The sequence below is a fragment of the Hipposideros armiger genome, unplaced genomic scaffold (assembly GCF_001890085.2).
Source record: "Hipposideros armiger isolate ML-2016 unplaced genomic scaffold, ASM189008v1 scaffold_108, whole genome shotgun sequence".
Lineage (NCBI taxonomy): Eukaryota > Metazoa > Chordata > Mammalia > Chiroptera > Hipposideridae > Hipposideros > Hipposideros armiger.
Genome location: NW_017731458.1, coordinates 3,309,473 through 3,334,787, shown reverse-complemented (window position 1 = coordinate 3,334,787; position 25,315 = coordinate 3,309,473). Strand labels below are relative to the sequence as shown.

The 25,315-nt window shown below is 53.8% G+C and overlaps 1 protein-coding gene across 3 annotated transcripts in view; it reads right to left on the bottom strand.

Annotated features, from left to right (window-relative positions):
- FOXN1 (forkhead box N1) overlaps positions 1 to 23,516 on the bottom strand; it is a 28,012-nt gene extending 4,496 nt beyond the window's left edge. Inside the window, exons 1-6 of one of the 3 annotated variants that reach the window (XM_019646982.1) lie at positions 23,332 to 23,516; positions 9,750 to 9,886; positions 8,885 to 9,343; positions 6,388 to 6,498; positions 4,439 to 4,569; positions 2,974 to 3,070 (exon numbers count right to left, since the gene is read on the bottom strand). In XM_019646982.1, coding sequence (XP_019502527.1) covers positions 2,974 to 3,070; positions 4,439 to 4,569; positions 6,388 to 6,498; positions 8,885 to 9,343; positions 9,750 to 9,872 — 921 coding nt within the window. In that variant the 5' untranslated portion in view covers positions 9,873 to 9,886; positions 23,332 to 23,516. Of the gene's footprint in view, positions 1 to 2,973; positions 3,071 to 4,438; positions 4,570 to 6,387; positions 6,502 to 8,884; positions 9,344 to 9,749; positions 9,895 to 23,331 lie in introns of those variants that run through there. The other 2 variants (XM_019646981.1, XM_019646980.1) reach the window with 2 other exon arrangements.
- Between the last annotated feature and the right edge of the window lie 1,799 nt (positions 23,517 to 25,315).

The window sequence follows — 25,315 nt, the reverse complement described above, 5'->3', positions numbered from 1 at the left end:
GAGAGAGAGAGAGAGAGAGAGAGAGAGAGAGAGAGAGAGAGCGAGAGAGAGGGAGACTGTGTGTAGGAGTATGCACATGTCCCTAGTCCCTAAGTGTGTCTCCTTGGTGTGAGCTTGTCTCATCTCCTGGGAATGAGTCTGTGAATTCATCTGAGTGTGAGGACATGTGTGTCCTTGAGGATGAGTGTGTGTGAGAAAGTCCCTTTGGGTGTGTGTGGGTATCCATGATTGTATGCGTGTGTGGGTGTGAGTGTTCACATGAGTGTGCCCGGGGGGGCGTGCCCTGGTGGGGAGGCCAGCCTTCAGGCGGGGAGTGCTCGTGCCAACAGAATAAACACCCATTAGGAGGCCCGGTCATGCCACCAGTCCAGTAATTGTGCCCAGGGAGGGTTGTAAAAATCATTAGGCTGACTCAGTGGGTGAGAGGCGGTGGCGGAGGTGCTAGTAGGCACCCCCAGTTCTCCCACCTCCAGCTCTGTTCCAGGCTCTGGGACAGTCTTGGGCCCAAAAGGGGCTGACTGCAGGCAGGTCTCCCACTCTGGCCTGTGGGGCCCCTTCACCCTCACTTCCTGGCCCCTCTCTCTTTCAGCTTGAAGTTTCTGCTTAATGAGAAGTAGCCTCTCCCTCCTCCCCAGCTCACTTGCCCCAGGGAGCAGCCAGGCTGAATCACACCCAGCAGAACTGGGCCCTGATGCCAGCGTCACTGCAAGTTGCTGGCAGGAACTGCTGAAGTCTTTCTCAAGGGCAGCTGGCCTGGGGCAGGGGGCTGGTTGAGATGACCCCCCACCCCCAAGGCTCCCAGGGTCATGAGAAAGAATTTTTGAGCCTCCAATCCAGCCAGCTGGGGATTCACCTTCATCTCCCATGACTGTCCCTACTAGGAGTCAAGGCTGTGTAGCCTGATGGGCAGACTTAATAGGCATTGGGCCCTTTCATAGCCCCATAAATCTATGACTTTGGGATGCCAGGGCAGCCCACACCCCAGCCACTTCCTGTTTGGAAGAAGGATGGTCAGCACTAGTAATTATGTCCAGTGGCTGGACACTTCCCCAGTCCCACATCCCTGACTCATGGGGCTACAGGATACCCACCTCACCTACCTTGGGCATGAGTGCTGCCCACCCCGGTCCACACTGCTCTTGCCCAGAAAGATGACCTTCAAATGGGGAGTGAGAAATAGAGGAGGCAGGGAATCTTTGAACTAATTCCTTAGGTGGGTCAGGGAGAAGTGTCAGAGTTAGACGCAATCTATGTGCCAACTGGTCCAACTTGACCATTGTACAGATTGGGAAACTGAGGTCCAGTGAAGAAAGGGCCTAGCCCTAGATGGCACAAGGAGGAAGTGACAGACCACAGACTCCAACTCTGTCCCTTAGTTAAGGGCCCTGCCCAGGTCACCCCATAGGGCTGGCTTCACAATCTGGGGCCCGTCCCATCCTCACAGATGCTTTCTCTCTGAAGTCAAATGTAAACTTGGGAGTGAGGGAGTGATGCAACTGCTAAGAACAACAACTAGAACCAAAAAAAAAAAGCTGTTAGACCTCTTCACTCTTCAGCCCCATAAAACAGGGATTACACGGCTCCCAGGAAAAATAATTAAGCCAGGAAGATGAGATGCAGGGAGGGGCTGGGGGCCAGGTCGGGAGTCAGCAGCGAGGAAAGGCTGAGAAGAGTGGGGCAGAGCCCTCAGTTCCTTCTCTCTGGCCTGGTCCCTTAAAGCCCTGGAGGACCCTCCAAAGGATTTAGAGGTTAGGGAGAGTTTGGTCCCCTGACCTGCTGGGATATGGGGAAGCCCTGAGTACCGACTTGGATGCTTCTTGAATCCCAGAGACAACTCTCAACCCTCCTCTTCCTTCCAGAACCTTTGGTAGATGACCATGCCTTTCCATTCCTGGCCAGACCACTCTGGCCATCTTGCCCACTCCTCATCTGACGGCAGCCCAGCAAAACTTGTTGGAATATCAGCCTCAAATTATCCCTAGGCAGGACAATCGGGAAGACGTGGGGCTGGGAATCACCCGCTGGCGGGTGGAGCTGAGTTGTGGATTATTACCTGGACCTCAGCTCCCGCCCTCTGCTTGGATAGCAGATGAAATTGTATCCACCAGGGTGCAGGTCTTGGAGAAGGCACTCCTCACACACAAGTTCTGATCTCCCCTGCACCCACCCCAGGAGAAGCAGTCTCTGCTGGAGGGTCTGACGGGCATGCAGAGAAGGGAAGTGTGTGGCTTGTGAAACCAAACAGCTTGAGCTAGCAACTGGTCCCACCTGCTGAGTGAACTTGAGCAGATTGATCACCCTCTCTGATGTGTTTGCCCATCTGGAGAGAAGGGCACCTGTACCTATGGAGGGAGTCCAGTAGAGCTCCCAGAAGCCCCTTCTGTGGATGATGGGAACCAGGTGCTGTACATGGAAAGGTCAGATGAGCCAGCCAGTTCCCTGGGACACTCAAAGACCATGAAGCCCACACCCCACTTTCTGGCAGAACTGCCGCTGAGCCTGCCGCCCACAGAGGCAGATCCTAATCTCTCTCTGGAAGGCAATGGGTTCTGTAGTCCCAGCATCCATATCACTCTGGCTGGCCAGTTCCTACCCAAATTCCTCCAGCCCTACAGCATTGTGGGGGCAGGGGTGGGGACAAGCCCTCATGTCTTCCCAAGCTGTCTCTCCCCACTTGGGATAGGTGGATGCTCCTTGAAGCCTAACAGGACTGACATGTCCACCTTTCACCAGCATAAGGTCTGACTCCAGCCTGCTGTGTAACTCTGGGTAAATGGCTTGGGCTTTCTGTTCCACACACAGAACTTGATTCTTCTTAAGTGGAGACAAGGAGAAGCATGTTGGGAGAAAGCCCTCTCCTGGCTTTTATTCTAACTCTTCTCCCATCCTCCAACTGAATCCTCTGGCTTCAGAGAGGCCTGGCTTGCCCAGGACTTGGGGGGTGGGGGAGTGGGAGCAGACCTTGGGGCTCACCTTGAAGTAAGGGAAGTGCTCCGTCATAAAATTGTAGATCTCGCTGACAGGAAGGCTCCCAGTTTTACTGTTCTTAAGGGCCATGAAGATGAGGATGCTGAAGGCAGAGAAAGCCCCGAGAGTTTGAAACTCTGACCAGGCCCCGTGTCTCCCCCCCTACACCAGCTGGAGTAGTTGAGGAGAAATAACCTGCTGCAGAATTAATGGGTGAGAGGCTCTATGAGGTTGAAAGAAGGGATAAAAAACTGTCCACTGAAGTCAGGAATCACAGTTATATGAGGGTCTTGTGGCATCTGAGAGACCTAGATTGCAACCCTGGCTTAGTCACTCATTAGCTGTGTGACCTTGGGTGAGCGCCTTAACCTCTCTGAGCTTCAGTTTCCTCAGCTTTGAAGTGAAGAAAGTAATAGCTACCTCAGAGTTATGAGGATTAAGGATGATGCCTAGCACATAGAAGTCACTCATTAAATGGAAGCTGTCATTACCAATCAGCCCTCAGCCAACTGCATAAATGTTGGATAGTAAGGGAGGGAATGAAGGTTTCTTGAGCCTCTACAATGTGCTGGGCATATTCTCTTAGTTAGTCCTTCCAAAGTCCTGAATATTGCTTTTCTTTCTCCTTTCTTTCTTTCTTTCTTTCTTTCTTTCTTTCTTTCTTTCTTTCTTTCTTTCTTTGTTTCTTTCTTTCTTCCTTCTTTCTTTCTTTCCTTCCTTCCTTCCTTCTATTCTTTCTTTCTTTCTTTCTTTTTTTCTTTCTTAACAGATAAATAAACAGAAGCTCAGGGAGATTAAATAACTTGCCTGTGGTTCACAGCTAGTAAATTCTAGACTTGAATTCAGTTCTGCTGTTCTCCAAGAATTGCATGTACTCCTTTCTGCGCACCATCCTGCCTCCCACAAACCCCTTCTCTGTGCTCCTGGCTGATGTTTAAATTCTTTTTCCTTCCCCTGAGCTCACACTGGCTGATGACCTGACCCCATGTGGGGCCTGGCACATTGGAAGTCAAGTGTCCCTGTGGGTTGGATGAAGGAAAGTTCCGATGGAAGCTCTCCCAGATGGGCTGGGTGCTGCTGGCCTGGCACTTAAAACCCTAGCCCCAGAGAAGGAACATGGGATCTGGCAGATGCTGAATAACTGAGTTGCCTCTGCAGTTCTGATCCCTCACTTACTTCCAGTGGAGCTATGGGGTAGGGCTTCTCGCTGCATCTGGGGAGGGAGGGTGGGGAAACGGAGTGAGCCACAGACATGGCTCCCCAGAGTCAGACGAGAGGGCAGAGGTGATCTAGTCTATCCCCCATCCCCATGTAGGAATCCCCTCTCCAACATCCCCTGGAAGCCCACTGGCTATGACTCCCTCCTCCCCCGTGTCACCATTACCCTTATATCACGAGGATTCCATGCCTCAGTTTCCCCAGGGGTCCTCTCACCCCTCTTTCTTCCACCCAGGGGTGCTTGGAGACGTACCTGTAGGAGTAGATGGGTTTGGGGAAGAGAGGCTGGTGCCCATCGGTGCTGGCCTGGGGTGCAATCCGCTGGTACGGATAGTGTGAGGAGCCCAGGTAGGGTACAGGGTAGCTGCAACCACTTGGTGGATACTGTAGAGGTCAAAGGGGCAGAATGGTCGCTATGGGAACCAGCCTTCCCAAGGAGGGGGGTCCCCTTCCCCCATTCATATACATCCAGAGAGGGAGCTAAGGCTAGATTCTTCTCTTCCTGGTTCTAGCCTCTACCACCCATGGTCATGGACTCCAATGGCAGAGCTATCTGAGGGGGCTGGTCAAGGGTGTGGACATCGGAGGGCCCGTGAGGAGATCCACATGCTAGAGTTCAGGATCTCAGAGGCCTCAAAGCTCTTTTCCTCCAGCTCCTTTCTCTCGGTCCCTCCAGGTACTCTGGTTGCCATGGTTAAGGGTGAGCAGTCTGGCTGGGCTACAAGAGTGAGGGGTTGCACTGGCTCCCGCACCCTTCCGGACAGGCGCTCCAGGCCTCCCTTCCATCTCCTGGAGCAGCTGGGCCGGAAGTGGGATGTCCAGCCTGGGCGTTTGCTGGGCACTGCCACCTTTTACGAGTTTCAATGGCTCTTTGAAAGGGCCAGTCATGGTGGTGGGCAGGTGGGGGTAAGAGGTGGTTTTACAGCAAAGGGAGTGGCTGCGGTGCCAGGGATGGTGTTTTATGGGGGCAAGGCGGGGGGAGGGAGACTCTGACTCCCCCATCTTCTCCAAGCTCAAGTGCTTTTTCCAGGTCATCCAAGAGGCACTTAGTGCCTGAGTCACCCTCTCTGCAGGCTCCATAAAGCCCTGGGTGCGGCCATCTTGTTGGAGGAGGGGACCCAGAATGCAGAGGGCATCGAAGCAGGGCTGGGCATGGTGAGGCCATTTAAGGTCTGGTAGCCCCTTAGCCCTGCAGTGGCTCCTTCTCTGATAGGCCAGGCTGCCTCAGGGACACCTACCCTGTGTCAGACCGTAAACCTCAGGCTGGCTTTGGCCATTCCAGCTGGACCCTTCATGGGATGACCCCTCATGTGTCCCCTCTGTTTCCTTCCATCTCTTTCTTTCTTCCCACAAAGCAAGCAGTCTGACTACCTCCCCCCCGCCACGTGCCTGCCTCCTTGGCTGGGCCAAAATCAGGGCTAATGCCAAAGGCTGGGAGTAGAACCTGCTCCACAGGCAGGGCTTGTCTCAGTGCCAGGCTGCAGGTGGATGGAGCTGGGCGCTGGGCAGCCACTTGCTCCGTCTTGCCCAGTGACTCCTCGGAGCTGCTTAGCTGCTCTGGGGCGCTTTCCTTTCTATCTCTTCTTAAAAACCTCCATCCCATGCCAGTGTGGGGCAATTCCTCGGCATCCTATACATCTGGGAGGAGCTGAGGCTGGGCAGTGGGGTGGGCAAGGGGGAAAGGGCCGAAAATGATGGGAACTTGGAGCTTCCAGGTGGGAAGGCCCCCTTACCCCATGCCTGGTCCCACCCTGTCTAGGCTAAAAGGAAGTTTGAGGCCAAGGTCACATGTGAAGATGGTGGCTGACCCATTCGGCAGCCCATTGTTCCCTGCCTTTCTCAGCCGTCTGTATCCCTCCACATACTTCTTTTCTCTCTGCCCTGTCTTTGTCTGCCTCCCCTCCCTTTTTGGTTTACATCCGGGCCCTGCCCCAGTCTAGGCCCCATTCTCTGTTTTGAGACCTCTCAGGTCCAGCCTGGGTCTCAGAAAAGCCCCACCCAGCCCTAGAGAAGAGTAATGGCTTCACTCCCCATGAACCACTGTCCCCCACCCCAGGTGGCCCAGCCTGAGGGTCAGGGCCCTGCTGTCCTTACCTGCTCACCCGGGTGTGCACACACTCACTCATATACACCCCCACACACCACACCCCCACATAATACCCTGAGACCCTGGGAAAGCATGCTCACTTGCCCCAGACCCACCTGGTGGAAGGGGGGCTGGGAGGAACAGTACATGTGCTGCAAGGGGGGCTGGAAACAGTACATCCCGGGACCACTCTCCAGAGCTGCAGGCTTGACCTTGATTTCCGATCCCTGCTGAAAGAAAAAGCAGATGACTAGGCTGGGCATTATTTTTCTTCCTTTTTCTCTTCTGCGTCTTAAACCTTCCACAAAAACAACCCCTACATTCTCTCCCCCAAAGCTTGTTCCTGGAGAACAAACAGAGACTAGAGAAGGGCACGGAATTTTCTGAGGGAACTCAGCAAGTTAGTGGTAGAGCTAGGGCTGGAACTGACAACGCTCCCTACCCCCCCAACCTCATCGCAGGTGAGAGGCTGAGTGTGGGCTGTCCAGAGAAGTGGGGGAGACTTGTCAATGACTTCACTGAGGTTGGGATAGGGCCAGCGATCTCCCTGGAGTGGCACAAGGGTGCAGTGCCTGACCCCACTTACCAAGCCACGCTCTGGGACCTGCTTGCTGGTTCTGAGCCCCTAGCTTCTCAGAATAGGTCTGCAAAGGACACCCCGGGAAAGATCACGGCTCCAGAATTCCCACTGCAGAGCCATGGTGAGGGGAGCACAGGAAGTGTCCAAACAGGTTGGTTCAGCTGGGGCCCCCAGACCCTGCCACTCCCTCTTCTGCAAAGTCCAGGGAAGCTCCCTGGAGGGGACTGGTGAGGCCACTCTCTGCTCTGTCCATCCCCAACTCAGAGCCTTTGCTCCCTGCTTCAGGGAGTCTGCCCAGTTGCTGGTCTGCATGAGCCCATGGCGCTCTCTCACCCTGGCACAGGGAGACTGTAGCTGCTGATGGTGGTGGTGATCAGATTCTGGCTTCCTATGAATTGTGAGCCCCACGCAGAGCCCCCAGGGCCTGGCACAGAGCTCTACCCTGAGTAGGGCCAGGAAGGGTGGGCAGCTAGGTACTGGAAGGTAAATAAGGCAAAGAGGAGGTAGACCACTCTTCCTGGGGTTACAAGGGGCCTTGGGCAACAGCATCTGGGCCCAGAGGGTCAAGTCAGCTGTGAGCTCTTTCTGGGTGTGCCCTAGGGTTGCTGATGCACAGATAGCCATAATCATAGAATCTTAGGCCTGGAAGGGCCAAAAGCTCTGTGTCCAACCCCCTCATTTGGCAGATGATGGGGCTGAGCCCATAAATGGGAAGCGATGTGCCCAGATCACCTAGAGAGTCGACCAGCTAGCTATGGGTCTCTGGGCCCAAACTCTTCTCCACTGTGCAGGGGGTAAGGGCTTGGGCTTAAATCTCAGCCTCCTTGCTTACAGACCAAGGGACAACAAGTCACTTGGCATCTGTGGAGCCTCAGTTTACCCAACCGCAAAATGGAGATAGTGGAAACTCTTTCTCAGACGTCTGTCATGAGGATTAAATGGGACACTTGAAAGAAATCACCTGGCAGAGTGACCAGGGGCTGTCGTTGGGTAGATAATTGGGGCAAAAGGGTGGGGGTGTGGGGGCAGGCAGCAGCTGATATGCCTGCCTCCCTGTGGGCTGCTGTCGTGTTCAGTGGGCCTGAAGAGAAGCCGCGAAAGGGCTCCAGAACAAGAACACGATCCTGGTAGGTAGCCCAACCCACTTCTCTATCTTCCAAGCCTGGGAAACGGGCTTTTGTTGGGGGGTGGCTTTGAGATGTAATGGGTGCCTGTTTGAAAGCAAGAGGTAAGAAGGGCTGGAATAGCCCAGGTTGAGCCTGCTCAGCGCTCCTCACCTCAGGGACCTCCAAAGCTGGGGAGCAGAAAGCAAAGCTCTTTTTGGCTTTCCTCTTTCCAAGGCAACAAGCCTATGAGGCAGATACATACTGTTAAACGTACTTTTCGGATAAGGCTCAGAGAAGTTCAGTGACTTGTCCAAAGTCACACAGCTTGTAAATATGGTGGTAGAAGGACATGTTGACCTTCCAAGGTGCTTTCAAGATACTTCTACAAATATATTTAAGCCCCACTCTGAGCAAAGAATGGGGTCAGGAAGGGTCCTTCGAGAAGACGGTAAGCCCTCTTCCAGCTCTGTGTGCCCAACAAGCTGGAGAGGAAGATTGTGCTCCCTGGCTCCTCCCTAAACCCTTTCTCTTGGCCTCTGGAATGTGTTTTTCTTCTCACATTTGCATATGGGCGTGTAGGTCTGGCTGGGGATTCTTACACTTAAACAAACAGAGAGAAGTCACACACTGGAATCCTGACTCAGGAGCCTCTGGGAAGCTGCCAGCTTGCTTAGCCTGACCTGCCTCCCCCACCTCATCCCCTACAAGCTGGGCCAGGCCAGCATCCCTTCCCCAGATGACCTGGAGGCCCGGAATGAAGCCAAGAGACCCCAATTCTCTGGGCTTGCTGCTTCCCTGATGTACACTGACTCTGAGTGGACATGTCTGGAAAGGGAAAGTGGGGAGTTCAATCTCAGAGGACTTGTCTGGACTGCTGGGAGCTGGCACAGAGGGTAGGTGGGATGCCCACTGACCACTGGTACTTACCAGGACTTGGGGGCTGTGCTCCTGGCTGGGGTAGGGGAGTCCATTGCACCAGGCCTCTGCTGAGAAGCCAGGCAGGAAGGCCTCGGCCTCCCCCACATCGACGGGCATCTCCTCGAAGGCCTCCAGCACCTCCGGGGTCTTAAAGGAGTGTCCCTCGAGGGCCAGAGCTGTCTGGGCCTCAGGGAAGATGTCCTCCTGGAAATGCCGCTTGTATGGGTGGAAAGGCACATGGCTGCCCTTAAGGAAGCGCCCAGGGCTGCTGGCTGAGCCCTCTTCAAAGCCGAAGGCTGGGTACTTGTCTGAGGGTGACAGCCGGAAGGGACCTGGGCCAGGGCCGGCTGGGCAGTGGACTTGCTCGGGGCCTGGTGATGCGATGCTGGGGCTGTGGGGGGGCAATGAGGGTGCCCTCTCTGAAGGGCCATCGGGAACAAAAGATGAGCAGCTGAAGCCGGCATGCTTCTGAGTGGACAAAAGGTAGAGGCCTGTGAGTGGAGGCTGGACCAGGGTCCTACTCTGTGCTAGGGTAAAGGGGTCTGGGGCTGAGCTCTGGGGAGTCCCCAAATGATGGAGAAGACCTAGCTTGCCCTTGGAAACCAAGTCTGATAAGGGCATACTGCTCTTAAACCTGGGGTTCCCCCCAGTAAATGGATGTACATTCCTGCCCTAGGAAAGCCCCGGACCCAAGGGATAAGCAAAGGCCATATCTGAATACTTCTGGATCTTGGAGCCACTGGGTACTTGTTTGCTGGTGGAAGGGACAAGATAGACCCAGGCGGTCCCTGGCGGGTGGGGTCAGTGGTTCACCAGCTGTGTGTTCAACCCTCAGGCCTTGGCCTCAGCCCAGGCCAAGGTGCCAGGTACTTACGCTCTGTGGGGCAGGGGAGCCTGGGAGGCCTGGCGCCTGCATGAGGTCCCCTTGGGGCTCGCCCTCCAGGATGGCGGGGCCCGGCAGCGTGACGTCAGACTGCGGCGGGAGTAGTGACACCATCACCCAGTCCTGGCCTCGAAGAAAGCCGGCTGCGATAAGAATGAGGACCAACGTCGAGGGGTGACGAACCCTAAGTCCACCACCTCCACTCCCACCCCACCCCTGGGTTGGGACCCTGACTCCAGCCAGACATCTGATGAGAATGAGAGAGACAGGCAGGCAGAGAGACAAACAGAAAAACTGAGAGAAACATCAGAAACAGAAGGAAGCAGGTAAACAACGGTGAGAGAGAGCAAGACACACAGAGAAAACTGGTGGAGAGAGAGCAAAATGAGCAAGTTAGGAGCCTCCCCACCACCTCCACCGCCCTTCAGGGAGGGAGGGCTTAGCTGCTCTAGACTCTGCAGCTGCAGAGTAGTGAAGCAGTTGTGGTTCCCTGTGAGACCCTTGCCTCTGGCTCCTTGCTCTCTGTCTCTTGTCTCCTCAATGAAAGATTGGGCTAGGGGATGGTGGCAAGCAGTCCCCATGCAGTGGCTGAGCAAGTGGGTGGTCCTGAGAGGAAGGGGAGCTGGAGAGTAGTCTAGGCCCGGGCCTGAGGTGGGAGTGACCCTCATACTGCAGGCGACCAGCCCTCAGGAGAGGCCGGGGCTATAGCGCCACCCTTGGAGGCCTTGGCCTTGCTGGCATGAATATAGTGTACTACTAGGGGCTTGAGGGGACTTGATTGCCTGGTGGACCCGCAAGCCTGGCATGGTACTGGGGATGCTGCCACTGGCCCACTGTAGAATGTCTAGCATGTGCTGTTTTCTCCCACGTCCTCCCAGTTCCATCTCCTAGCTGTGATTCTGTGTGGGCCACATCCGTTTCTGAGCTGTCGTTTTACCATTTGTAAAACAGGGGGCTTGGACTACATGATATCTGAGGGCTCTTTCTGCTCAGACCTTGTAGAATTATAGAAGAGCTCTGTCCCCAGCATAGCCACGTGGTTATCCTCAAAGCCATCCTCGGCTTTTCCTTGCTAGTGGTGCCAGCAACGCTCTCTGAGCCTCAGCGTCATCATCTACAAACCAGGGAAAGAGCTAGGACCCCCTTCGTGGGCATGCTGCATCAAATGAAATCACGCACACAAACTATTTAGCACGATGCTTAGCGTATAGTAAGTACTCAATAAACGCCAGCTCTCATTATTCATATCATTATTAGTTTGGCTCTTACTGCCATTGTCATCCTCAGGTCTCTGCCTTCCTCCTCCACCGCCTGCAAAGGGCAGTTGCTCTCGAAGTTACTCCTCTTTACCCAGTGGTCTCTGATAAAGGCTACCATTGGCTGAACACATGCTCAGGCAGGCCACTGTGTAAATGATTTGGAGAATTTTCTCATTGGTTTGTCAGAACACCTGTGAGGAAGGTACATTATTAATTCTACTTTTCAGATGAGGAAACGGAGGCTCAGAGGGGTTACGTGACTTTCCCAAGGTCAGGATTCGAACTCAGGTCTGTCGGATTCTGGAGGCTGCACTCCTCTTACAGTTTCTTCATTTGCTGGGGCTCAGAGTTGGGGTGGGATAAGATGGGGGACCCGGCAGCAAGAAAAGCATGAAGTTTATGCTTATCCCTCCTACCCAAAACCCAATCAAGCAGAGCAGAATAACTGCATTTCCCAAGCCATACTCTCCCAGGAGCTCTGGGAAGGAGGGATGGCCTTAGTGACCCCATAGTGCATCTTTGCTAAATAAACTACCTCCATCGTTTTGACAGTAGACAAGGAAGGGAAAGCATTTGCCCAAAGTCCCTCAGGGGATCAGTGGTGAAGGGGGCTGGTAGCTGGGGTCCAGGTGGGGCCTGGTGGGAGGCTCTCCCGCCCCTTCAAGAGTCTCCACCGTCCCTTCTCCATGTCCCGGCGCCCGCTCACTCGGCAATGCTAAATGTGGCGTGACCGGGGAAGCGCCGAGCTGGCCGTAACTGGACACCGCAGTGGAGCAGGCATGGGGCCCAAGGTGCAGGGCAGCCCATCTCCAGCTCCGCATGACTGCCCAGCCTGGCCCCCACTCCCTGGACAGCTCCTGGACAGCTGTGGCCTGCCTGCCACGCCTGGCCTCAACCCAGAGCTGCTTTCCCAAGGGGTTCTCCAGCACCTCCAGAGGCAAGGCAAGGGGTCCTTCCTTCCCGCAAGCCTTAGGCTTTGTAACAGGTGGGGTGGTGGTCACTCCCCTCTCTGGAGGCGGAATAGCGTGTGGGTAAGAGCAAGGCTTTTGGATTTGAGCCAACCTGAGTTTGAGTCCCAGCTGTGTCACTTCTGGGCTGAGTGACTTTGAACAAACTGTGTAATTCTCTGTATCTCACTTTGCTCCTCTGATAAATGGGGCTTGTGGACCAACCTCACAGGGTCGTCATGAAGATTAAGTGAGATAATGTGTATATGGTGTCTGACACATAGAAAATGCTCAAGGACACATCACACATCTGGCCTCACTGGCCAAATGTGGCTGTGGCCTGTGACCCCAGACTCTAGTTTTCCTGATGGTCTCGCTGCTTCAGGCCTGGCAGGCCTGGGGAGACTGGCTAATGACCCCATGCCCAGGTGGCAGCTGCCCTTGCCAGCCCTGTCCTGTCTGCCTGGCCTTCACTCAGCCTGGCCTCCGAGGGCTCAGACCCCAGTTCAGCTCCTCTGACACATGAACCTGAGGAGGCCTCTCTGAACCCCACCTTGAGCTGCACCTCTTACCGAGGGTCTGGCCTTCCCAGAAGGAACCCTGCAGCATGTGCTTCACGTTCATCCTTGCACCAGTCCCTATATTCCAGGGTACTGTCTCTAGCCCTTTCTGAGTTCCTACATGTAAGAAGACTTAATTGAAGGCTTCAGTTCATGGTCATGACTTTCACACCCCCTTGGCTTGGCCAAACCATTATCCCACCTCCTCCAAGCCCCTAGGGGCAGGCGGAGAGCCAAGGAGGCTATACAGAGTTCTAAGGCCCATCCTTTGGTTTGCATAAAGGGTGCAGAAGTCTCTGGGGGTCCTTGTTGCAGGGTCTCCTCTGGGAAGGTTTTATAAATAATGACTCCTGATTCGGTGATCATGGCATCCCACTGGTTTCCTCAGCCAAAGTTCTATTTTACAAATAGGAAAGGAGGCCCAGTGAAGAAGCTGTGACTTGCCTAAGATCACACAGCCTAGGAAAGAGGGGGTCCTCCACCAACTGCAGCCCAAAGGGCCCTCTTGCCTCAAGGGGGAGGGGCTCTGCTTGGTGTATATCAGGGGGCTCCTGTCCAACACAGGGAAGGGCTCACTGTGGGGAGAGGGATGAGGCTGCCTTGGCCCCTGACTCCAACCTGGAGTAGCCGGCAGAGCCCCTGAAGTTGGTTGATCTAGTTCAGCAGCTCTAGGGTCAGGATTGGATTTGAATCCCAGTAACTGTAGGACTTTGGGTGGACAAGTTATTTTAACTTCCTTCCCTGGGCCTCAGTTTCCTTATTTGTAAAATAGGGCTAATAATATGTGCCTCTCTGGAGAATTAGATGAGATATTGCTTGTAAATAGCTTAATGCATAGTACGTGCTCAATAAAATAAAGCTATTATTAATAATTAACAGTGGGACAGAGTTAACTTAAAGCATTAGCTCTCGGGATGGGGGCAGGGAGACCAGAAGAAACTCCTCTTCTTGCCTCCCACCTCCGTCTCCCTGACATCCTCCTACTCCATTAGCAGAGGCTAAACTTTCCTGCTCTTGATTTTCTGGCCTGAGAGATCATTTCAGCCATTCCCCTACGGCAGAATGGCTATAGAAATCCCCAGGGGTTAGAGTAGGAAGGAGGGGGTGACTGTTGCTTTGGATCCCTCAGGAGGCCTCTCTGATGGCTCCAGCATTCTGGGTCTGACGATCTGTATTCAGAAGGAATGTTTTCCTGATGGCTAACTTTTATCCTACCTGCTTCAGCTTCAGGGAGCCCAGTGGGATGTGCGTGTACAAATATCAGGAAACCAATGCAGGAGGTCCAGTTAGCTCTCTTCCTTTCTCAGATCCCAGGAGCTACCCCAGATGGCACTCCTCACCATGCCACTTAGTGTGGGTTCCTACAAGCCACCACCTATGTCTTCCTGGGCTGGAGCTAGGCAAGGGCTCTTAATGTACCCTGGGGTCCCTCCAACTAAAAGGCTGATCATCATCCTAACTCCACATCTATAAAGCACTCTGCAGTTTACCAAGCACTTTTGTATCTCTCATCTTTTTTTTTTTTATTTTTTATTTTTTAGCTGAGCCATCCTGCTACCTGTTGGCAGCTCAGCGGCTGCTCAGCTCGGGCTGGACTCGAACCACTGTTGCTCAGAGCTCAAACTCTTGAGCGAGCTCTTAACCAACTGAGCAACTCGGCCGGCCCTCTCATCTCATTTCATCCTCCTTTTGCTCCAGAGGGGAGGAGGGCAGTCGTGGGCTGGCTCCACAGCTATGAATTTTCAAGAGCCAATTGTGTCCATCTCTTCCCAACTCCACATTCAGTGAAATCAGCCCAAATTGGACATGGTGGGAGCCCATGGAAATTAGCAAATACTACAAATTAAAATTAGAGCCTTTTTTTTTTTTTTTTTTTAGAGAGCTGTTTGGTGAACATTTATCAGCACATCACTGGTAGGGGAGCAAGGTCATTAACCCCATTTTTCAGGGGGGAAAAAAACAACCGAGGTCCAGAGAGAAGTGACATGCCCTGGACCTGTCACTTCTAGCTAAAACTGAAAACCACAACTCCTGATTCTCAGCCTTCCAGAGCCTGAATTACACCCCCAAACACACACACTCCAGGGGTGCAACTCTGGCAAGACATTAGCTGAAGACCATTTCAGTGTCTGGGCACTCTCTCTACCCTCTGTTCTCTGAACTTCTCCTCTTGCCAAGATCCTTGGTGAGTGGGAGGGTGGAGATTGAGGAAGAGATAGACTTGATCTTCCCTGGAGTTGGAGGGAAGATAGAAACGACCTTCTAACCAGATTAGGAGAGTGACAGGTAAGAAAATCCACAGAAAGTATGACAACAGGATCAGCAACGATCATTATTGAATCCCTGCTCTGTGCCTTTCTTACAAACAGCCAGACCTGTGCCCCCTCTACCCAGCACATCTCCCCACATCTCAGAAACCAATTCCTTAGAGCCTCAGGACACAGGCACAAGGGGCCATTTGAGGGTGGGGGTTGGGGGACACCTGGTTTGCTGGTTGTGTGACCTTGGACAAGCCACTTCCCCTTTCTATACTCAGTTGCCTTATAAGTAAAATGAGGCACTGGAACTATTTGCATCTAAAGATGCTGAAGCTGGTAAGCTGGTCCCATGGATGAGTCTATGGTCCACAGAATGGTCAGCTAGGCCCTCACCCTGCTCTGACTTCAGGAGGGACCTCCCTGAGGAAATCCTCAAGGGGAACAAGAACAGCTGGATGAGTTATCATACCCCAGATGGGAAGTGTTGTATTATCACCCCCATTTTATAGATGAGGAAACTAAGACTCAGAGAGGATAACCCGATTTGCCCAAGTTCACTCAGCTAGTAAATTATGCTCCCCAGGATTCAGACACAGGCTTCAAAGCCACGGTGCTTAACCACTATGCTACATGGCCCCACCTTGGGGACACCTCAGCTTCCTTGCTCACACATGGAAGCCAGGGCAGCAGGTGGGGGGCAAGGTTGGAGATTTCCTTGGGAGGGTCTGTGCCTGCATCCCCTGTGGGCAGCTGAGTCACGGAGGACACGGAGGGCCCTCACTGGGCGCTCTCCACACTCCCTCCTACCTGGGCTGCCTCCTACCCGCCCTTTATGAGCGAGGTGGAGACGGTGCAGTTCCGCCTTAATGGTTTCAGTTGCTGGCTGCGGCCAGCATGTTTTATGAGGGGTGGGGCCATGCCCAGTGCTGCCTGTGGCCCCACCCGGGGCTCCACCCGCCAGGCTGCTGGGAGGGGTACCCTGGAGCAGATCGTTAATTACCTAGGAGTTGGGGGGTGGTGGCAGGGAAGGGCCTGGAGGCCCTCTCCTGAGGCTTGGGCACCCCAGGATACTCAGAATCTGGAGGTGCCAAGAAGGACGGGGCTTCTAGCTCCTCTCTTCCCATCAAGGTTGGGGTTTCTGAGGCCAAAATTCTGGCCCCTCTGGCCCTTGACCCTGCCTGGGCTTCAGGAAATGGGTCAGCTGCCCTTGCCTTAAGATCTGAGGAAAGCGCTTTGAGAAGCAGCTACAGACAGATAGACAGGGTAGGGGGTGCAGTGGGGAAGAAGAACAAAGGATGAAAAGCAAACCTGTCCTCCATGGGATACTTTCCTCACATCTGAGCCACTGACAACTACAGCTGAGTCATTCCCATCCCCCAAATCAGGGCTCTCCAAAAGCCACTTCGGTCAGTCCTCTGCCTCTGGAAGCAGGTTGGTCCTAGAGCATCATTCAGTATACCCATCCTGAAAAAACACTTGAGCCATCTTCCATGCCGGGGACTGACTTGGCAGTTCTTCCAGATATCTAACCTTAATCTCCCTTGCAATCCTAGTCCTCTTATCTGGTCCTTCCTGCCATTCACCAAATGACCCTCCAGAGACTAGTAAATGGCAGCGGACTCATCCCTTCTGCAGAGTGGGTCCCAGTCTTGCCATGGATGCTAACTCCAACAGCTTTCTGTTCTCCCACACTTCTCTACCTAGCACCCCTTCCTTTTCACCATCCCTCCCAACCCCTCCCCACAGCTTTCCATCTCTCCAGCCTGTCCCCAGCCCCTGCCACCCTGCCCTGGCCCCAAAGGAGCTGAATCCGAGCACTTACAGTGGACTCTGGGCCATGGCCACCATCACGGCTTCGGGGAGTCATCAGGTTAGCAACACCCCAGGAACCTCCATGGAGGTATAAATACTCCCACATACCTGGACCGGCCCCCTGCCTGAGGGCTGGGGCGGGGCTTCCTCCCCAGGCCAGGCAGGCAGGTCACATGCCCCATAAATGCCATAGGACCACAGGCCCTTCCCAGCAGCCCTGGAGAGACCAACTGGGGCCTGACCTCTCTGGATGGATAGACAATGGATCGGTGGGGTGGATGGAAGGATAGATGGATGGATAAAATATACAGATCAATGGATGGACAGATTGATGGATGGACAAATGACTGGATAGAAAGGTGAACACATGGATAGATGGACAGTGGGACGGATTGCTGGGAGTCCTTGACCTGGCTGTGGATGCTTATTTGGTAGATAGGAAAGAAAGAATGCTTGGATTCAAGGAAAGAAAAAATGCTACCCTTCAAAGCTCCCATCCATCCCTTTCTGAGACACACCTACTTACCAGGACCCCTTCTCTCCTCTGCTATTGTCACCTAGTCTGAGAGGCTGGCTTTACTGGGTTCTCCCTACTTCTTAGATGCCCCTTGCCAGAGACCTCCCACCTAAACACTCCCAGTCTCCAGGGATATTTTGCTCTTAGGTGTCATTCACGATCTTCCCTCTTGCCTCCTCTGGAGTCCAGGCTCTGAGGCTGTGAGCCTACCTCCATATCTTGCTCCCAGAAGCAAGGTAAGCTTGCCCTCCAAGGTTAGCAGGGGCAGAGGGAGACAAAATTCTCAATTTCAAGAACATGAAACCCTTACTTATGTGGGCAACTTAGGAAGAAGATACTCCCTCCCCCCAACACACACACCTTCCACAGGGATTTTCAAAGGCATGACTGGGTCTGATGGTGAGAACAGGCCTGGCAAGGGACTTGTAGGTGACAAGGTAACTAGAACCATTGGGGCCTGACTGGAGATCTGGACTCCAGCACTTGCCTGCTTAATCCTCCCAGAGGGCGGTGTGCATAACACAGTTGCCTGAGGCCTTACATACCCCTTTCTAGAGATGAAAATTCCTTCTAACCCAGTCTGCCCAGCTGTAAAAGGAACCAAGGAGTGGATGGTGAGGTGGGGAGCGACTGAAGGAATTAAAGGGTTTTTCAAAGGTTATGAAATATTGCCTTCATCCTTCTTGACAACAAGCTTCCTTCAGCCATACTGGCTGAAAGGGGTGACGACATGGGATGGGGGATGGGACGAAGCTGCTTGATTCTTGAGTACCCATTAGCTCTGCCATTCTATGGTCCAGAAGTCCTGCCCCCATATGAAGTCTCTCAGGGTTGAGCCTGGTGGTCCCACCCCCTTGCCGCTCATGGGCGGCTTGGTAACTGGCTTCAGAATTGATTGGCTGTGATGGTGCCTGGCAGCTGAGGATCTGAGATGTGAGAACAACAGGGATGATGAGGCTTTGTTTCACCTCATCCCCTAGCCTGGCATTTATCATCTCAGGAGTACCCCTCTCGCCACCTTCCTCCTGCCCTCACAGGGAGTCCTTCTGCCCAAGGACCCTAGAGACATCCTCCCCTGGCTCTGCCATCAGCATAGACCAGTCACAGGAATGAACCTCATGTCCTCCTTTATAAAATGGTATCCTCATCTTTGCCTTACATACCTCACCTGGCCATCCTGGGAACTCAATGAGAACCAGATGTCAAAATGTTCTGAGGAAGATAAACTGACACCATCTTGTCTGGTGCCACGGTCTACTCCCCTGGGGTCCCAGGCCCGTGGGATTTCAGGAGAGGGATGGGGGTTGAGATTTCCCCTTCTTCAACCATTTGCCTTTCCCAGGGTGCCCCTCACTGGGGTGGTCTCCTCTCTGCTGGGCCCCTCTCTGCCTGCTCACCTTAGTGGGGGCATGAGATGGCATAGGATCCCACCATCCCTTGGAGCCACAGGCCTCTCACACTCTGTACATATCATTATCAGAAGGACTGCTCATTATTACCAATCTATTATTAGGGATATTAATTCTGCCACCACTACTAAAGTACAGATCTAGTACAAGACAAACACATACTAGTGGAGCCCCTCCCCCCACGCCATCCACAATACATGTTCACACACACACAAGCCTTGAACTTACCAAACTTTGCAGTGAGAAGAGCCCTGGGAGGCCCTCCCAATGAAGCCCATCTCTATTTGACAGATGGGGGGAACTGAGGTCCCACCCATGAAAGGGACTGTTCCCTGCTATGCCGGTGCGTGCGCACTGGCCCGTCCTCTAGGCACCTGGGCTGGGTGAAGCTGGCTCTGAGCACCTAATCATTTTCTTGCCCATCTGAGGAGAAGAATGTGGAGAAGTGGCAGGTCCTGGGGGTGTTTCCCTGGGCATTCAGCTCCTGGGCTCCAGATCCCTCCTTTCTCCCTCGACAACCCCCAGATCCTCCTGGGCTTGGCATTGTCATCCCAAAGAACTTTTTCTCCAAAACCTTTTCCACCTCAGGCAGATTGGACATGCTCATGGGAAGGCCCCGAAAAACTGAGCCCCCTCTCCAAAGCCACATGCTCTCTAAGGCCCAACATGGGTTCCAGGAACACCACTGCACCAAGAGGGGGCTGGGGACACCTCTGACAGTGAACACTTCTGTGGTTACTCTGGCTCTGCTGTGGGGTAACAGCTAAGTGCAGAGTCTGATAATTGGTTTTTCTGGTGATGTGTGTGTGTGTGTGTGTGTGTGTGTGTGTGTGTCCTTTTGTATATCCTATGCCTTCCAAGACTGACGAGCTGGTGTAGTCTGGGACATGGTTGTGGAATTTACAAGTGTAGGTGGGATCTCCAACTGTCTCCGGGCGATCCGGTTCCAGGGACACACCCCATTCTGTGTGTGTGTGTGTGTGTGTGTGTGTGTGTGTGTGTGTGTGTGTGTGTACACACGCGCGCGTGCGCACGCGCGCTCTCAGGCTGGCTGTATTTGTCAGGAGCAGTAGTTTCAGGCTGGGGGAGCAGGGCTTGAAGCTGACTGATGATGCATCCTCCCATGAGCAAGGGGTGGAGGCCCAGATGGAGGGGTCAGACCACCCAGTGGGCTCTCTGTTGCATCCTTGGGGGTTTCAAGAGGTGCCCCCCACCCGGAGCTTCTAGAGTAGTCATGAGAGAATAGGTTCCCTTTTCTCTGTGACTCATAGCTGGTTCTCGAGTCAAGTTCCCTGAGAGATCACGATTCAGCTAATTCTCTCTCCGGCCCCATTAATCTGAGCTGACTAAGCAAGAACCATAGGCGGGGTAGAGACCCAGGGATGTTCATGATGGCAGTCATTCCTAAACAATCTGACAGCCCTCCTCGCTTCAGCTTCTGTCCACCTCCCTGCCATGGGACTGGCCATGCCAAATTGGATCGGTTACATTCCCAGCCTCCCAAGAAATGTTGCCTCTGCCTCCTTTTAGGGCCCTCTGAGCACATCTCTCCATTTCCCTCTGCTACCTGCCACCCATCTGCAGTGTGGAGAGATCCGTCTGGACATCAGATCTCAACCTGTCTTGTTGCACCTGAATTAATTTTTACTGTTTGGCCATCGTGCAGCCTGTAAAGTCCAGATGGGATCGGGAAATTCAGGGCTTCTCCAGGGAAGATCCTATCCCAACCATTTTATCTTAGTGGCATGACTCTGGGCTTTTCCTGAACACTGAGAGAATGTGAAGGACAGACCAGGACCTGGTGGGGGCGCTGATGAGGGGTGTTGGACTCCAAGGAGGATCTCTGATGTATAGAAAGATCCATCCTATGGAGCTGGAGATGGTGTGGATGGGAATATAGAGTTAGGGATAAAGATGGAGGTGGGGCTGAGGAAGTGAGATGGCGAGGGAAGAGAGGAATGGGGTTGTGGAGATAAAGGTGAAATTGGGGATGACGGCTTGGATAAGAAGAGGGCTGGGTTGAGGTTGGAGATGGGAATGGGGATAGGGTAGGGTTGTGAAAGGAGACAGGGATGGAGTGGAGGGGTTAGGGATGGGGTGGGGTGGAGGTTGGGGATGCGCAGAGAGATGGAGTTAGGGGCAAAGGCTGGGAATGAATCAATTGGAAAGACCAAAATTATTCGGGGACCTTTGATTGATGCTTCTGAAATGCACTCTCCAGGAGGTCATCTTGTCATTCCCCTGCTCCCAGGCATGTTGCCAGCCCAACCACACCCATCTCAGATCAATGGCTGCCTCTCCACTCAGGAAACCACCTCCTGTGGTCACATACTCCAGCCAAACTCAATTTAAAATGCTGAAACGTCCCTCTGAAGACTAATGTCCATCTCTCCTTCTGCAGAAGCCAATCTTGGCTTGATTGAACTGCCCCCTGCAGGCTTCAGCAGGGATGGTGGGCTGTGACTGAGAAAGAAAGAGGGGTGGGCATGCCTGTGGGACCTCTGTTTCCTGCATCCTTCTGTTATGGGGAAACAAAGGGAAGCAGGCAGAAGTGGCTCCCAACAGGCCCCTCCTCATCAGAGTCTAAAGATGGAGAGACTAATAGAGAGGCAGTGGGCATGGGGCCTTCTTTCTGTCCCTTCCTGTACACAAGCTCCCAGGAGATTTCGGTGTGATGTAGTAAGAGTCTTTGTCTATGTGCTTGAGCCCTGTGCAGGCAGTGGGGTTTTGTTGGTCCATGAAGACTTAAGCTGGAAGAAAGGAGGCTAGACATCAGGAAGGACTTCCTGGCTGGGAAGGATGGAGAGCCCACGGGAAGTGGTGCTGTGTTGCTTACTTAGAGAGCAGGTGGTACTCTCCATGAAAGTTAGAAGAAGGCTTTCCCTGAGACCAAGGAGGGGACACACGATAGCTTTCCAGAAGGCATGTGTCACCAGAGGGCTTTCCCCTTGCCTTTAACTGTCCCAAGACTTTTCCCTTCTCACAATGAATGATGAAAGCTGTTGACTGGGGACCATGCGGAGTCAGTGTGTGGATGAGACAAAGATGGGGAGCCGGGTGGGTCCTAAACTCCCTGATTTTTCTCTTGCCTCCCCAGGAGCATTATCGAGAGGATTCTGGGGCTCCCTGAGCCCCTGGGAAATAAAGTCCTCTGAGAACTCCCTGGCATTCCTGGGAGAACAGGTTCCTGGCCCTGGGAGGTGAGTGAGGCGCCGGGCCTGGGGGGGCAGCGTGCCTCGGCAGGCCCTGGAGCCGGGAGCTGAGCTCTGCAGAGGCAGGACAGGCGGGGCTGGGCGGGAGCTGGGAGGACATGTGCCTCTCCCCATGGCACCTTTGCCTCTGAAGATCCCAAGCCCAACTCTAGCCTGGCCCGGCCCAACAAAAGAGAGGGGCCAGGACAGGAGGTGCTCCTCCCGTCAGTTGGGGATGCCCTTCTACTGCCTGTGTCCTAGGGGTCAAGGAATGACAAAGGTGGTGAAAGTGCCTAAGCCAGGCATGACGTGGACAGGAGAGAGTGCAATGCCACCGTCCCCACCTCACCCTCCAATCAGCCCAGAGAAACTGGGAGCAATGAAGGCCGTGGGGGACAGCAGAGAAACTTCAGGCTGCAGGAAGGACTTCACGGCTGTGAGAGAACTTATAGGGTTTCCTCCTTTGGGATTAGGAAAGCAAGTAGGGGCCAGCCCTGTCTGGTGTGGGAGATGACCGGCTTAGAGGCTGGGGGACAGGCGAGATAACATCTCAAGAGAATGGGCCCTCTCTGCCCAGGTCCTTTACATCTGACCAGCTGTACCTGGCCACCATGCACATATAAGCGTATTTCCCCCCCACCCCACTCCCCCACCTGTAGGTGCAGGGAGAAGAGGCAAACACACCCACTTGTTAGAGTCTCTTCTTAATCTAACCTGCTTCTTTGGACATTTAGGGAGGGCCTGGGGGACTCCACGGGGAATGCCAGAACCTTACCTGATCAGGTAGGGGGTGGGGAGGAGCCTTGGGAGCCAGAGGGGGGCTTCCCGCTGCTCCAGCCATTTCCCTACAGGTTTCTACTTCCCAGACCCCAACTGTAGGCTTCAAGGGTCTGAGCTCCCTGCATATCCCAAATCTGATTATCAGGCCTCTTGGCTTCAGGGGTCTTGAGGGAGAGAGATGTTTCTAGACCTCTGGGGGTTTCTGCCTTGACCTCAGGATCAAGTACTGGCCACAGCACCTGTTTGCCACCTGTCTGCCTCTCCACCAGGTGCACCGCCTCCTTCCTGCAACCCAGGCCTCCCTCAAGGCCTCAGGCCCCAGGCATCTAGACCCCAGCCCTGGCTGCCCTGAGAAGTTAGTCAACACACACCCTTGTCACCAACCAGCCCCCAGAGCTGAGCTCGCCCCTCTCCCTCTGGAAAAGGCACTAATTTGGGAATCTGCCTCCCTGTCTTTCAGCTCAGGTTTTCCAGTTCTAGCACTTCTGAGTTCTTGTTTTCTCCCAGCACAGGATGGCGAAGCACACCCTCTCCAACACACACCAGCACACACAAAATCCAATAAACACAGGACCGAAAAACCATGCTACAGCAAGAAAGATTGAAGTTAGACAACCTGGAACAGAAACGAGAGGGAGGAGCATGCAGGAGGGGGTCCTCCTTGGCCTTCAGGCACTCACCACACTTCCTGAGTCTCCCTTGAGGTGCAGTGAGAAGATGGAAAAGACCCCAGTGCTCTCAATCACTTCCCAGGGCCCGTTAAAAAAGCCACCCCCCATCCCATGCCCTGGCCCAGCCCTGCTGGCCTCCACGGCTGACTTAGGCCGGGTCTCCTCTTACCCGCTCAATGAAGCAGGTCGGCGTGGGGGCCCGAGGCTGGGGGGCCAAGAGCTCAGTCCGTCTGTCAGTCCGTCAGCTTGGCCGTCCCGGGTCTGTGCTGACATCAGGTGAGGGGAGGCAGCTGCTGGGTGAGCCAATAATTATGATATCAGCTTCCCCTTGCCCCGAGGGGCTGCTGCCAAAACGGGGAGAAGAACAAGGTGACTAAGAAGCTAGTTTGCTCCTTGGCTCTTGTTTGACAGGTACAGGCTCCTGTGCCCGCCCCAGCCGCACCCCGGCCCCCCCCAACCCCTCCCTCCTCCTGGGCCTGCCCAGGCCCCCTGTCTCTGCCAGCGGGCACAGCCTATGGCCTGCGGAGAAGGGGGTTGTCCCGTGGCCCCCATTTGCACCCCAGAATGGGGATGTCAGCCCCCATGGGTGGAGCTCAGGCCTGTCGGGACATGTCCACATGTGTCAGGAGAGCCGGGCCACCACATGTATGTTCATGGAGCCGGTGAGATGGTTCTGGGGAGCAGCTCTGGGTGGTGGCCCAGGGTTTTCTGAGGCCTGGTGGCAGTTGTGACCCCTCAAGGGCAGGCATAAACACAGATTTGCCGAGAATGGTCTGCCCATGGGGTCCGGCCATCTCTCTGCCTCTCCATGATCCCTCTGACACCTTCAGGGAGGCTCCTTGTGTGTGGGGTGTGTGCACCCATGTGTACATGTGTCCACGACTCCCTGTGTGTGTCTCTGGGCATGTAAGTCTCCCCACGTGTCTATACGTTCATCTGCATCAGGTCTTCCTCATATCTGTGTGTGGGTCCGTGTCCCTGTGTCCAGCCCTGTGACCATGCCCTCTTGTGTGTCATCTGTGTGTTTATACCCTCTTTCCTGTGCACACATCTCTGCTCTGGGCCAGCGATCCTTTTCTGTGTGTACATCTGTGCCTCTGAGTGGGTGAAAATGGGGTCCCCGGGGTTCTGTGTCGTGATCCCGTGGCCACTCTTTATGGTCTAGACTAGAGCAGGGGTTGGCAAACTGCGGCTTGCAAGTCACATGCGGCTCTTTGGGTACGTACTTGTGGCTCTGAAGTAAAATTGAAAATGAAAATAAAAGTATCATAGTCTCATTTATAACATTTTTAAAGGATGTTATTCACATAGTGGTGATTTCATTTGTTTTATGGCTCTCGAATAATTTTTAAATTGTTGTGAGGGACAGGATTAGCTCTTCTGTCTTAAAAGTTTGCCGACCCCTGGTCTAGAGAATGGAAACAGAAACCCCTGTGGTTGTGGCTCTGGCCCTGGCCCCCAGAGTCTACCTTGAGAGTAGAGTGCCTGGTGAGACCTACGAATTAGTCCCACTGCTCCTACCTGGACTTAGGTCTAGGGCCTGTCCCTGGCTCTCCGACAGCCCTCTCTGTTTCTGCCCAGACCCTGTCCCCACCACTTTCTCACTGCTTCCTTTTTCATTTTCTTTGTCCCACCCCTGTCTCCTATCTCTAGTCATTCTTTTCCTCCTCCTCCTCCTCCTCCTCTTCCTCCTCCACCTCTTCCTCCTCTTGTCCTGGCTACTAAGCCCACTAGTCTGTCTTCCTGGAACTAAAGGCTCCAGGGACCTAGTGGTAGATCTACTGCCCAGCAAGACTGGGACTTTAGTTTTTGACCTGAGAGTGTGGACAGGTCAGTTCCTCCCCGCTTACTCTATCTCATTCCAAGGAGGGAAGTAATGTCAGCCTTGGCTAGGGGATGGTGGCGGTCATCTGGCACTAGTGCGGGGTAGACTAAAACATCTGGAGACTACTTGGTCTAGGCAGGGAATACTCATTTCAGAAAAGAGGGTGCTGAAGCAGATACTGAACCCGTCTGTGAGTGATGGTTAGCTAGGTTATCTTCCATACTTACCACTCTGAGCCTCGGTTTCTTCATCTGTTTTTTTAAAAAATAAATTTTATTGAGGAACAGTGTGTTTTTCCAGGACCCATCAGCTCCAAGTCAAGTAGTTG